This window comes from Chelonia mydas, chromosome 12 (assembly GCF_015237465.2).
Source record: "Chelonia mydas isolate rCheMyd1 chromosome 12, rCheMyd1.pri.v2, whole genome shotgun sequence".
NCBI lineage: Eukaryota > Metazoa > Chordata > Testudines > Cheloniidae > Chelonia > Chelonia mydas.
This window is the reverse complement of record NC_051252.2, coordinates 35,744,460-35,758,743: the sequence shown is the minus strand read 5'-3', so window position 1 is coordinate 35,758,743 and position 14,284 is coordinate 35,744,460. Positions and strand designations below refer to the sequence as shown.

The 14,284-nt window shown below is 48.2% G+C and overlaps 1 protein-coding gene across 2 annotated transcripts in view; it reads left to right on the top strand.

Moving 5' to 3' along the window:
- Window positions 1-14,284, top strand: part of LOC102943626 (dual specificity protein phosphatase 22-A) — a 46,120-nt gene that overhangs the window by 17,951 nt on the left and 13,885 nt on the right. The window contains exons 4-5 of one of the 2 annotated variants that reach the window (XM_037878065.2): window positions 5,645-5,694; window positions 13,571-13,681. In XM_037878065.2, coding sequence (XP_037733993.1) covers window positions 5,648-5,694; window positions 13,571-13,681 — 158 coding nt within the window. In that variant the 5' untranslated portion in view covers window positions 5,645-5,647. The remainder of the gene's footprint in view (window positions 1-5,644; window positions 5,695-13,570; window positions 13,682-14,284) is intronic. The other variant, XM_037878064.2, reaches the window with a different exon arrangement.

Here is a 14,284-nt window from a genome sequence, read left to right as displayed (position 1 = left end):
TGGATCCTAGCGAAAGACACGGCCTTCATAATCCCCACCCGTAGCAGTACTGATCGGCACAGCATGGGCCAGGGCACTGCAGGCTTCCCTTCACCTGCAAGGGCCAACTCTAGGGGTACAAAGGTGGGTAATTCAGCCTGTAGCTCATTTTGAACCTTGGCTTCTTCGTGGAGAAAGCCAGCGAGGTACTGCCCATGAAGGTAACCTCTGAGATCTGGACAGCTGCCCCTCTAGAGACTGGACTGAGTACCACCAAACTGCTTTCCCAGAGCGACTGTGCTCTCAGATGCCTGTCTCTGCTGATGACCTGGTAGTGAAAAGCTCCATCTCCCATTCAAAGGCCCCTGCACCTCCTTCAGACTGACCATGCGTTAGGCCCAATCCGTCCGAGATCACAGCAGTGAGGAGCTCTCCATTCATAGCTGGGTCTCAATGAACGTTTGTGCTGCTGGAGACAGGAAGACGCCCTGTGCTGGCTGTGCTCACCCTACGAAAGTGGCCTTGTTGAGGCCCATGTCTGTGGGAGGCTGCGCAGCAGCTGCCCCCGTTGTGCCTTGCTCTAGCCTCTGCATTTTCACAGCTCCATGTTCACTGATTTCTCAAATCACTAGCTATGTCTTGTCCAGCCATCACGCAGGGTGAGGGCCTTAGAAACACAGGTGAGATGAACACATGTGGAGGAGATGCACCACCTTGCAGAAGACCTCTGAGGTTAGGGCGAGTGAGGAACTGCTTTCCTTTTAGACTGAGGGCGTGCTACCCACAATGCCCTGAGAACACATCTCGGGGGTGGTGGTGAAGAGAATCCCTGAGATTCCACATGTACCGGCTGACTCCAGACCCACTTTCCCAGCAGTGAAGTGGTCCCAGTCCTGCTGCAGCACAACGGGCACCTCCAGCATCTCTGACCAGGCAATGAGCGTCTAGAACTGGCCCAGCTTGAGCTGACAGTGGGGTGTGAATCCAGGGCCTTCAGCCCTAAAAGCCTCTATTCTGGAAGTAAAGAGTCTGGGCCCAGAGTTTTAAACGTATGTAGGTGTTGCTTAAAACCCTTTTGAAAATGAGATTTAGGCTCCTAAATCAGGCGTTGGGACGCTGAGCGCAGCAGTGGCTAGATACCTTTAAAATCTGGGCCGAAGTCTATTAACTGGCAGCAGTAGTAGACTTTTATCCTCTGAAGTGGACCAGTCCTTCAGGAGCACTAAGACTCACCCTCTCCTAATCAGAATGACACCAATGGAGGGGAGCTCCCCTGGCAGTGCTGCTGGCTCTGCCTGCTGTGGCCAGGACAGCCCATGCGTCCCAGGTGAGGGGGATAGTCCTAGCCAGCGAGTTGAAAGCCCCAATCTGCAGTGACACACTGAAGTGCTCTCCAGGCAGCTGGGGGAGAGGGAATAAGTCCCAGCTGTGGCAAGGCTCAGGTGCTGTGCGGTCCCTTGGCCAGCCTGCATACTAGAGATAGGGCTGAAAAAGCTATGCAGGCTGCAGACAGGCAGGGTGAGGTGGGTTGTGAGTCCCAGGGGAGACCTCTCCATAACTGACCAGGCAGAGCAGCTCCCAGCAGTCGGCCACTCAGTCCTGGCCCGTCCTCGAGACTGGACCCTGTTTCCTACCACGCTCTCAGCAGCATGCTATGCAGGGGCTCTGTCCTGCTTTTGCCAGTGGGAGATGTGGGTCTCGGCCCGGCTGAGTCATTGCTTCCGAGAGTCACACACCCTTGGGGAGTGTCTGCAACAGCATTGTCTGGGGGGTTATTTCCAGGTGAGGTTTGCTGGCCCTGCAAACCCAAGGCCCGGCTGCAGCTAGTGTACCCTCTTCTTGCCAGAGGGCTCTGGCCTGCAGAACTCCCTGCCACTGGGGTTCAGCAGAGGCCTGAGCCTGGCACTTCATAGGTGAGCGCTTTGCACAGGCCTCTCCTCCATAACAGAGCATCAGAATTGCCTGGCTAAACTGGAGACGGCCCCCAGGTAAACCCAGGCTGGGGCGGGGAGGTTAGGCCCTGCTGAGAGACTCAAGGTACCTCCTCTATGGGAGTGGGAGGACTAGAAGAAAAGATGAGATTAGGGGTAACAAGCGCTGCTGGCCCATTGGCTTCCAGGGACTTTGTGTGACTGGGCAGTGGGAATTCTGGCTTCTAGTGTCTGCTCGCACGTCAGCCACCGTGGGACATGTGCCCTGTGGGCTAGTTTATACATGGTCTCGTTGGAAATCCCACGGGCCTGGGTTCAGTGTGGGAGCAGTGCCCAGGAGGGGATTCCCAGCCTTGCAGGCCTTGGAGGCCAGGGTCACAGGGACAGAGGCCTGAGCTACTTCATCACCACAGCCAGGAGGGGGCAGACACAGGCGGTTCGAGGCTCCAGTTTCCTCCACAAGGAGAACAACCAACCTGGGTCCCCAAATCCCGTCCGACCTGAGTCCCGTGGGGGGACCGGGCTCACCCCCCCCAGGAAGAGAGGAGAGTCTCAGGAAAAGGCGGAGAACGATCTACAGCCCTAGGAGTGAGCTCTGGTTATCTGCAGCGTATCATGAGGTATGCACAGGGCGGACAGAGACGGGGGTAGTGTCGGCTCTGCGATGAGGGCTACATGTGCATGGCCGGGGTTGCGTCTCTGTGCCTGGCTGGTCCCGTGTAATAAAACGACTCCTTTGAGCGGAGAGGGGCCGTGTGGGAAGGTTCGGTGGCCCGTGTTCTCATGGGCAGTGGGTGTAATAGGCCAGAGAAGGCTAAGCCTCCCCAAACCCAGGCTGTGGCCCCATCCACGCTGCTGCATGAGGCCTCGCCCTCATTTTGCATCTCCCCCCCCCGAAGCCAGCGCGAGCTCAGCTCTGGCCGGTGGCCTGGGGCTCAGGCCCACCGGCGGCTCGGGCTGGCTGGTAGCTCAGGGCAACTCGGCCGGGGCTCCTCCGGCTGCAGTGGGGTGCTCGGGTGGGGCGGAAGGGACAGGGTAGGGCTAGGGCCTCAGGTGGAAGGGGCAGAGCCAGGGACTAGCCTCCCCTAAGGGGGGTTCACATGCCACCCATGCGCGTTGGGCAGGTCTGACTAGATGGTCTGTGAATCGATGGTCTCTGTTTCAGACGTTCGGTCCCCTTGTGTGTTTGTAGCACGGTGGGGTCCTGCTTCACTCCTAGCTGCTACAGTAATACAAATAAATAAATAATAATCACAGTATGTTTCCCTTGGGCCTGCTCCAAAGTTCGCTGAAGCCAATGTGAGTCTTTCCACTGACTTCAGTTTGGCTTTGGCTCTAGCCCCAGTTGCTTATGGGTTGTTTTTATTGAAAAGTCCACTGCAGCTGATCACCGCCACCCAGCAAAGAGACTGAAGGAGAACTGCAGCAAGCTGGTGTTTACACTGCTCAAAACGCTGGCTGGCAGGATTCTCATCCACTTTGCTTTGGAGCGGGAGCCTTAAAAACATCCCACTTTCTAATTTTAGTGCAGCGCTGGGAGGATCTGGGAAGCATTGTTTTAGAGAAAAGAAGTCCCCTCTCCCCCCCAGTGCAGCAGGCCCGATTTATATCTATATAAAGGTAACTAGAAAAGGAAATAACGCACAGATGAGAGCGATTTCAAATGTACATGTTTACACACCATCTTTCTAATCCAGGTGAGGCCCCCATCTCCATGATAGCTAGTTCCATGGCAGGCGAACTAGTTACAACACCTCCTCCCGCAGCTTCAATACAGCATGATTCTGCGTTGGTGGGAACTCTCTGTGTTCTAACCACGTTCCCGAACTGTGCCAAATTCTTGGCTTTAGCGTAGTCTCAGCACTTGGTTAAAGTCCTGTTTGCAGCACAAGAGGGAACCATGTTGCAACTGGGTCAGGGAAAACTGTTGTAACGAGAGCCCCTAAATTTGGGCTTGTGAGATTACCATATGCTTCCAGTAGCTTCACCATGGGAATCACAAGTGCTCCAGAGCACATGCCTTGGCTGCACCATGTGAATTTCACTTTATTTTGGGTACTATCCATAGAACGCTTGACCACGTTAAGAAAAATAAGCCCCTCCTCACTGGGCTCAGGATGGGGCTAGCTAGTCCGATTATATGTTAAGCAGGTACAGTGGTTGAAATCCTGGGGACATGATGATGTTAATGGCAAAAATCCCATTAGATTCCATGGGGCCAGGATTCTACCATGTGTTTTAAACATGGCTGCTTGTTAGCTAGGTTTTAGTGCGTTTACATTGTGAGCCCCTCGGCGCAAGGGCTGTTCTTAAGTGCTTGGAAAGTGCCTGGCACATAGTGGATGCTACCCTTAGTAACTCCTTTCACTGGTCTGGATAGGGGCTGGGGTTGTCTGAAAAGCATGTTATAAATCATCCAGGATCCACAAACTGAATTAAGTCAGGAAATTCAATGACATTTTCTCATCCTCCTTTGGGGAACTTTTACCCATATTCCATTCTGGATTTTGTGTGGCCAGCCTTTTGCTGAGGCCTTTGACTTCAACAGGGCCAGGATTTCATCCCAAGCTGGTTGTCATGCAGTCTGGAGTGGCTCACAACTGTGAGTGCCAACCTCAGGGCAGACACCCCAAACTGGTGCCATGTTCTATAATTAGATTTCATCAACCCAATAACAAATGTGACCTCCTGGATCCCTGTGACAGTCTTACCATGGAGTGACAGACAGCCCCCTTGGGCACTCCAGTCTATCTTGCCAGCCAGGCAAGTTGCACTTGGAGATAAATGGTCACTTACACCAAAAAACAACAAAATATTCAGGTTGCTCCCAGTCCCAAGAAACCAGTCACTTACCCCAGATCAATTTGTACCTAGATCTCACACCAGAGACAACGCTGGTAATCAATCCTATAGCAATTAAGGATTTATTAACGAGGAAACTAATTAAGGATTTATTAACGAGGAAAAAGAAATGAGAGCGTTATTTACAGGTTAAAGAAGGCAACAGATATGCACAAATGAGTTACAGTATATGGTTCCAAAAGCGACAGAGATGTAGTAATCCGTCAGCATTTAATGTCTTTTCAGGGCTAACCTAGGTTGATCTTGGGGATCTCTGCTTTTTGTTTCTTAGCTCCAACCCTTGTAAGAGTCCAAACAGCAAAGAGATGAAAAATCTTCATGTCAGCTATCTTTATTTCCCTCTTCCAGCATTCAAACCCATGGGACAAGGCCTTCTGCATGTAGTTCCCCATGTGTGCATGGGGCAACCAGCAAAGCTTTTGCTCTAGGATGGCCCACCTAATTTTGATAATCTTTCTGGATGGGCGGAGGGAGCCACTCTTCCCGTCTGAGTTCACAAGTTCAGAGCAGGCATTTTTACAATTATAAAACAAGCATATTTTACCTGGTAGCCTGGAATACAGCCATTACAAGTGAGATTAATGCCGGCAGCAATTTACAAGCATTTTATAGAGACTAAACACATCCTTACATGTCTAACATCTATCTTGAACAATATTAACATAGGTGAACTGGTCTGGTTTCCAGCTATAAATTTGTCAGTGCTCACAGACTTGGCAAGAGCTGGCACCTGGTTTAACAATGTCACACGGGTGATGCTGCAAGAACAGTCGGGCGGGGGGAAGGGGTTTAAGAGGGTCATAGGCGTTGGAGATTTCTGGTTACAAGCTTGTTGAAGGCATTTTAATGTTGTCTCCTTCCTTCTGTTTCAGGATATGACCTACCTCTGTATATCAGTGTCAGATTCCTCCAGTCAAAACCTGTAAGTTCTTTCCAAGTTTTTACACAAATTGTTACGTGGGCAGCAAATTGTTAGTTTTCAATGAATGAATGTCCCGGCAATGAAGGGGTGATCATTAGAATTTGAACTATCTTTAGATCATTGCTGAGCTTAAACACAGCCTGCATATTAATAACATTTCTAGATTTGATATATATGTACATATATATTCATACATAGAGGTGTATATGTATGTGTGCAGAGCTAGTCAAAAAATGGCAAACTCATTTCCCTCAAGATTTCCAAGTTGATTTTGTGTCAAAGGATTTGAAATGGATCCATTTTTTATTTGCGTATATTTTTCAATTGCCATTTCTCCCCGATTTTTCCCTCCAAACTTTCCTTGGAAACATTCCTGAAATAATTGTCAAAACTTTGCACAAACAAGTGTCCATAGGCATTTAGATAATGTTTTCAACACTAACTCTAAAAGAAACATTGAAAAAAGGCACAACATTTTTCACAAAACCCCTCCCCACAACATCTGACCAAGTAGACAATTTTTTGCCCAAAATATTGTTTCTGAAAAAAGGCCATTTTAAAAAGTGAAAATGCCCCCTTGGACACAGGAGAGACAGGGCGGGTGAAGTAATATATTTTATTGGACACTGCATACAACCACTGGAAACATGCTGACAGGTCTGTTTGTGTGTGTGTATACACATAGATACATAAAAACATAAGAACGGCCATACTGGGTCAGACCAAAGGTCCATCTAGCCCAGTATCCTGTCTTCTGACACTGGCCAATGCCAGTTGCCCCAGTGGGAATGAACAGAACACGTAATCGTCAAGTGATCCATGCCCTGTCGCCCACTCCCAGCTTCTGGCAAACAGAGGCTAGGGACACCATCCCTGCCCACCCTGGCTGATAGCCATTGATGGACCTATTCTCCATGAATTTATCTAGTTCTTTTTTGAACCCTGTTATAGTCTTGGCCTTCACAACATCCTATGGCAAGGAGTTCCACAGGTTGACTGTGCGTTGTGTGAAGAAATACTTCCTTTTGTTTGTATTAACCTGCTGTCTTTCATTTGGTGACCCCTAGTTCTTGTATTATGAGAAGGAGTAAATAACACTTCCTTATTTACTTTCTCCACACCAGTCATGATTTTATAGACCTCTCAATCATATGTCCCCTTAGTTGTCTCTTTTCCAAGCTGAAAAGTCCCAGTCTTATTAATCGCATCTCATACAGAAGCTGTTGCATAACCCAAATCATTTTTATTGTCCTTGTCTGAACCTTTTCAAATTCCAATATATCTTTTTTGAGATGGGGCGACCACATCTGCACGCAGTATTCAAGATGTGGGTGTACCATGGATTTATATAGAGGCAACATGATATTTTCTGTCTTATTATCTATCCCTTTCTTCATGATGCCCAATGTTCTGTTCGCTTTTTTGACTGCCGCTGTACATTGAGTGGATGTTTTCAGAGAACTATCCACAATGACTCCAAGATCTCTTTCTTGAGTGTTAACAGCTAATTTAAACCCCATCATTTTATATGTATAGTCGGGATTATGTTTTCCAATGTGCATTACTTTGCATTTATCAGCATTGATTTCATCTGCCATTTTGTTGCCCAGTCACCTAGTTTTGAGAGATCCTTTTGCAGCTCTCCATGGTCTGCCTGGGACGTAACTATCTTGAGTAATTTTGTATCATCCGCAAATTTTGCCACCTCACTGTTTACCCCCTTTTCCAGATCATTTATGAATATGTTGAACAGCACTGGTCCCAGTACAGATCCCTGGGGGACATCACTATTTACCTCTCTCCATTCTGAAAACTGACTGTTTATTCCTACCCTTTGTTTAGGAATAAATGGCTAAAATGGGAGGCAGTGTACTGGAGTGAGTAGAGCACTGGACTGGCTTCTATGCCTGGCTCTGCCACGTGACTTTGGATAAGACATGTCCCCTCTCCATGCCTCAGTTTCCCCATCTGTAAAATGGGGACGATGATACTGACCTCCTTTGCAAAGCGCTTTGAGATCTCCTGAAGAAACGGGCTAGCTAGGAGCTAGGCATTATCATCTCTGTGTGTATGAATAGCTGCATGTGCATTTGGGGCCCTTTCAGGAATCCTGTCACCCCAGCCCACGGAGCTGTACTCTGCAATACTAAGTTTTGCTGAGGTGCTACTGCTTTTGCATCCATGCATGATTGCCCTCAGTCAGCCTGGCATGCTCTGAGGGTTCATGCAGCTGCTTCCACCCTGCAAAACCCTCTTCCCAGGTAAAATATGGCTGGGGGCAGAGCTGATTACAGCTCCTCCTTTGTGCTGCAATGCTTGGAAGGAATGCACTGGTGAGGGAGCGTGGGGGGTGTTACTCTCCAGCCACTCTGGAGTCTGACTTCTAGGAACTGCTGCAGCGTTATAACCCCAGGGAGATGGCGCGGAGTAGTGACTTTCTGCATCAGACCTGATCATGAGTCTCTGTTCAGTTCTCTCTGGTGCCTGAGTGGGAGGAGCTGTGCAGGTCCGTCTTTGGGATGCGAGTTCTCTCCTTACCTCCTCTCCTCAACCACAAATCCTTTCTGTCTTGCTTTGCTCCTTCTCACCCCACTTTCCCCTGCTCCCCCAACCCCCATGCCCGGGATGGAGTGTGTGTGTGTTTGTGTGTTGTGGGGGTGCAGTGGATTTTCTCCCTCCCAGGCCCCCATGGGATCTGAAGAATGCGGCTGGTGGACAGGTCTTTTCCCACTGCTGAGCTTCACTCTGCTCAAGGCCACACAGCGTCAGCAGAGTGACTGTCAGTGCCCTCCAGATCCCAGTGGATCCATGTTAAATTCAGGCCTATTCACAGTGGTGATCCCTCACTGGTGGATTTAATGGGCCACAAAACCCAACTCCAGACAGAGAGCTGTGTGTTTGGAGTTGGAGGTTTTGACTTCTCTTCCCAAGGCCTCCTGCTCATGCTGGCCAACCCTCGGTGCGGTACCATTATCACTGCAATGTTCATGGTATCGGTCCCCACTGAGCGTAATCCAGTGGCAGAATCTCAAAGTGGCCTCTCCACAACGCTTAAATTGCAACCCTTCTGTTCTGGGGCACATACCTGTGGGTGCTCCAAAGCTCATCTTTCCATGCACAAATAGTATTGGGGTGCCCCATGAATGACGCCAGTCCGACACCATCTCGCCGCTCCATTTCCATAGAAATGCCACTTGCAGATGCAAACCTGCGGTTCTGGGTGTGCAGGTTCAGAGGCTGCCTTGGAAACTTTGTCCCTGGGTATTTGGAGAGCTGCTAGTGTTCCACTGGAGAGTGCATCTTTCGGAGAAAGAGACATGTCCCGGCCTTCTAATTCTGCTTGCTCATGTTCCCAGTGAGCGGAAAGAGAAGCTTTACAAGAAAACCTTTCCTCAGCAAGATCAGGATTTTTTTTTTCCTTTGTGACATGTCTACACAAAACTGGCCACAGGAAGGAAGAGTTGTTCAAGGAACTATTTTTTGCACATTGCTTTATACCAGAGATTTCACAATGCGGGTGAACTTACAAAGGATTTCTAAGAAGGGAGGTTTGTGACTGGAGACCTTGGAGACTCATAATGACCTGCATGTAAAGAGGGAATCTGTACTGATTACTCTAGGAGATGGCTGGAAATTGAGTATGTTCCTTGGGGCTGATGCCTGTAAACATGAGAGAGAGCATTCTGGTGGCTGACATGGTCTGGGAAATCAGCTGGGGTAAAGAGTCAGCAAAAGTGGGTTCCCATGGAGAGGAAGTCAGCACTACATTAAAAACCTGAACCAAACAATTACACAAAAAGGCTTGTCCAGCAGTGCATTTCCGGGGCTGGTGTATTGTGGGACATGAAGCCAAAGGCTTCAAGCTCCCCAAGGAGAGCAACAAATCCATCATAACCGAGGCCCTGTGTTTTTGGTTTTTATTTTGTTTAAAATATGTATCCGTGTTTATTACAAAAATTAAAAACTGGGTGAAAATTGGTGCAAAAAATTAACTTCACAATTTTCTGGGTAAAAATCCACGTTAATATTAGGGGATGGGAGGGCAGAAAAAATGCAACAAATAGAGAAAAGTAAGAGTATTGAAAGTGAAAGCTGTTTAATGCTGTGATTTATTTTATGAACTGTACATTAATAGTACGTACATATATGCACACAGTGCCTTATTCCTACAATGGAATGGAAAGTATTACAAAGACAGTCCTATGGATATATGAGCTGGGAGTTGTTGACTCATGGAAGATGTTACCCAATAAGATAGCTGTATTTGGGCTAGTTTTGTGACCTAGCATAGGGCTTTGTGTTGGTATAAGACAACTCAGGTTTCCTTCACATCCTTTTCTTTTCACTTCCTTAGCCAGTAAGTGTGGGAGAACTGTGGCAGCAGTAGTCAGTCCCCTGGAGATATGCAGAAGAGGTAGCGGCATCCTGTGACTCAGTCCCCCCTCGTGGCTGATTAAAGTGTCAGCTCCGAATGGAAACTTTTTGAGTCGTTGTTTGGAAGGATGGTGGTGAATGGCTGTGACATGTGGGACGGTTAGAAGGTGTGAGTTCAATGTGGAGAAAATAGGGGGCTATCATAGAATATCAGGGTTGGAAGGGACCTCAGGAGGTCATCTAGTCCAAACCCCTGCTCAAAGCAGGACCAATCCCCAATTTTTGCCCCACTTCCCTAAATGGCCCCCTCAAGGATTGAACTCACAACCCTGGGTTTAGCAGGCCAATGCTCAAACCACTGAGCTATCCCTCCCCCCCGAGGGCTGTGTATCCCAGGGCTGTGTCAGGAATGCAAAGGGGCTTGGGATGGAAATGAAAAGAAGATCTGAGAGATGATGATAATTTACAAAGCCATCCATTCATTTCTATATGAGAGACAGCAGGGGGTGGGGAACTACGAAGCAAGACAAGAGGAGCTAGAGGGGAATTGACTGAGGACTTCAGAACGTTGAAGGACAGAGTCCCTTTCCCATAACATGAAAGCAACGGGTCCCTGCATGGGATTGTTCTTCTTCAAGTGACATATCCGATATGGAGGCTGTCCACCACCACCACTACCACTCATCTTTCGCAGTCACAACAGTGTTATAAAACTTCCCCTCTCCTTTGGGTACCAGTCGATCTGGTGCTGTTTCCAACGTAGCTGGCTTTCTTTCCTCCTCTTACTGGTTTGCCTGCCATCTTGCCTGATAGTATGAATGCTCCAGTCAGGTCACTCTGAGATCAGCGTGTCTACAGAAAGATGTGATTGATTTCCTAGGGTCTCAAGTAATTGGGCTTTTTAACAATTCATACTTCTCATCACCTCATTGTTCCTAGTTTTGGTGATCCAGCTAATTTTAGTGTTCTTCTGTAATGCCCAAACTCAGACCCTCTGAGTCATCTCTGTATCCTCCTTAAGTGTTCAGCTCCCACATCCCTGGTGGAGGGGGTGACCACATACAGCCTGTCAGCAATCTAGTGCAGCTGAGTCGTGTCAACTTTCAAAAACCCAGCTGCTGAATGGAGAATGGGAGACTTAGCTACAAGGCGTGACAAGGAATAACGGTTAGCTCTAGCCAACAAGGGGTTAAATTCCAAGGAAGGCGCTACCACTGGGTTCATAGGAGTCTGTTAAACACCAAGTTACTGCCAACAGCTATTTTTTCCCACCCAATATACCTCTTTAGGTGCTATAAAATACAAAGTCTTATCAATTAATAAGCTGATAAACCTCACCCTGCAGATTGTTAGCTGATTGCCTATGGGCCAACTGAATTATAGGGAGTTGGGTTTTTTTCCCTCCTTCTCCTGAAGCATCAAGAATTGGCCACTCCTGGCAGGAGGATACCACAGCAGATGGACCAGTGGTTTGAGATGATGTGGCTACTCCTATGTTCCCAAAAGCAAAGAGACTTTACTTGCCATGAGTCAAGGAGGCGACTGGAAATCTGCATGGGGATAAGCTTTTGTTCCAAGCCCAGGGGAACGTGGGACTTTTCCAGTTCACTTTTAGCCAGCCTGCATCTGCTTCTCAGTCCAGAGAAAGAAGAAAAATGTGCTGAAGAGCTAACTGCCTTTGCTGTAAGACAGTCTGGAAGAGGCTGTTATAAACCCAATGGAATTAGGGCCTTGAGTGCATCCAACCCATCCTCCTCTCTCTACACTAGCTTCCCTTCCCATAGAATTTCAAATCTACTGCAACGTCTCAGTCCTTATCTTCAAAGCCCAGGGGTGTCTAAAAGACCATCTAACGCTCCAGCACAAAGCATGATTGACAACTGTGCTTTAACACAATGGAGCTCTCAGCAACAAGGGTAGAGGGCATCTTTGTGGGAGACAGAACTTTCTCTGGGGGTGGTCCGAGACTGGAATGTACTCCCCCAGGAGCAAAGATCCATCCCAAAACTCACCACTTGCCACTTCAAATGCAAGGTGCATTCCTTTGACCAGCCTTCTCTAACAAATGCATAGCCACAGGTATATTTATATTAAAAAAAAAAGACCCCTACCAAAACAAGACAAGTAACATGTGACAGATGTGTAGACACATTGCTTAATGCACTACGGGAAGACGTTCAGGTATTATGGTGATGAACGTGGTAGAAAAACCTTTATAGGATAGTAGTGTCTCTCTGAGCTTTGGGCAACTAAAACACTTGCTGCCATTGGCACTGTCTTTGAATGGTTTCTAGAAGGTGTGTGAACTGTGTTCTTCCAGGAGGTGGGCAGCATCCCTTCTTAGCAGAGAAGCTAGAGATGGAAAAGATTTGTCAGATCCCCGGAGCCAGGATTAGAACCTGGACTCCCACTCCTGTGGTCACACATGAATAACAAGCCCTCCAGTACCAGTGTAGAATGTTCTACAGAGAAAAGCCACCGACCTGGTTGCTGGGGAATGGCTCCGCTGTGGCTTTGTACAATCAATCGAATCTTGTCTTAACTTCTGAGAAATCAGGAAGGCTGTGGGAGAACATCCCCACCCTTATCATGAGAAGGCTGAGGAAGTCAGGGTGATGTCTGAGAAAGCATGTGTGGTCGGGAGGGGGGGGGGCGAAGGGGGGGAAGGAAGGAAGGAGAGGAGCTTCTGATGGCTTAACCTTATTCCTGCAATAACAATAGCCCTTATCTTGGCTCCAAGGGTCCTGTTCCAGGGAGAGATGCTGGACTCATTTAATAAATCACCAATTCACTTGGATGGTGACAAAGGAAGCATTCTGCTGCCACACACGCAAAGGGTTAATGTCTCCTTGGATGGGACTGGTGTTATGCCAGGATGGCTGGTTGCCAGACCTCGGCTTGCTTTGTTTTTCTTAGATCTTTTGTTAATGGTTCACGTATGTCCAGGAGCTCTGCAGATCCAAGAAGGGCTGAGATAGCAGGGCAGAGAGAACAGATCAGATTCTTTTCTCTGGCACACATGTGCATAAGCCAGGAGTAACTCCATTGACATCCGTAGAATTACTCCAGGTATAGCTGAAGCCAGAATCTGGCCCAGTATATTTATGCAGAGAGCAGGAATCATCCAGGATTTCCCCTACATCTTCCCTTGGCCATTGTACTGGCTCATCCTTATGGCTCCCAAGTAAGCCTGGACCTAACACCTTTCCAGAGTCCATCCAAGTCTCCCAGAGGTGGCTTCCTGCCTTCAGAGTTGCATCCATCGACACCAGGTCTGCATTTATCCCAAAGAATTGGGCAGGGAGAGCACGAGATAGAGAAAGGAACAGCTAATCTGGAACGTGAATGGAGAACGCAGTGGTGGGGGGCTGATGGAAACAATGATGAGGGGCAGCCACACACCTGCTATCCTGGGCATGGGCTTTCCCTGCAGTTTCTCCCCTCGGTTACCTCTCCCTTTTGGATTGAAAATGGCCCCTTTGTTTTTTTAATGGCGAAAAAGGTCTTCAGAATTCAGCCATCAGTTCCTTGGCTTAGCGGCAGCATCTGGGCCAGCGAATAACAAGGAAACATTTACAGTAAACACTGATTTAGAAGAAGAAGAAACACAGAGGTTTGTACCCTACCATTATTCTTGAAATGTTCTTTGTCTTTGATGGGATTTAGCAGAATGACGTTTATATTGGCACCTAGATACTATGATGCCGGGCATGGGCGGATGTTTGTGATCTGAATCAGTGTAACGCCCTGCCTTTAAATCTGGTAACATATCACTGACTTGCATGGAGTTCTTGTTATCATTTGTATGAGGGTAATACCTATAGACGCCAACAGAGATCTGGGCCCCACTGTGCTGAGCTCTGTAAGGAACAGTCCCCGCCCAAGAGGGCTGACAATCGAATTAGACGAGAAGTAGGAGAAAGGAATCATGATTATCCCCATTGTACAGAAAATCAGAGAAATAATAGAAATGTCAGGCAGGAAGGGACCCTGAGAAGTCATCCAGTCCAGTCCCCTGTGCTGAGGCAGGACCCAGTAAACCTAGACCCTCCCTGACAGGGGTTGTCCAACTCGTTCTTAAAAACCTCCAACGACGGGGATTCCACAACCTCCCTTGGAAGCCTCTTCCAGAGCTGGCCTGATCGTTAGAAAGTTGTCCTAATATCTAACCTAAATCGTTTGCTGTAGGTTAATCCCATTACTTCTTGTCCTACCT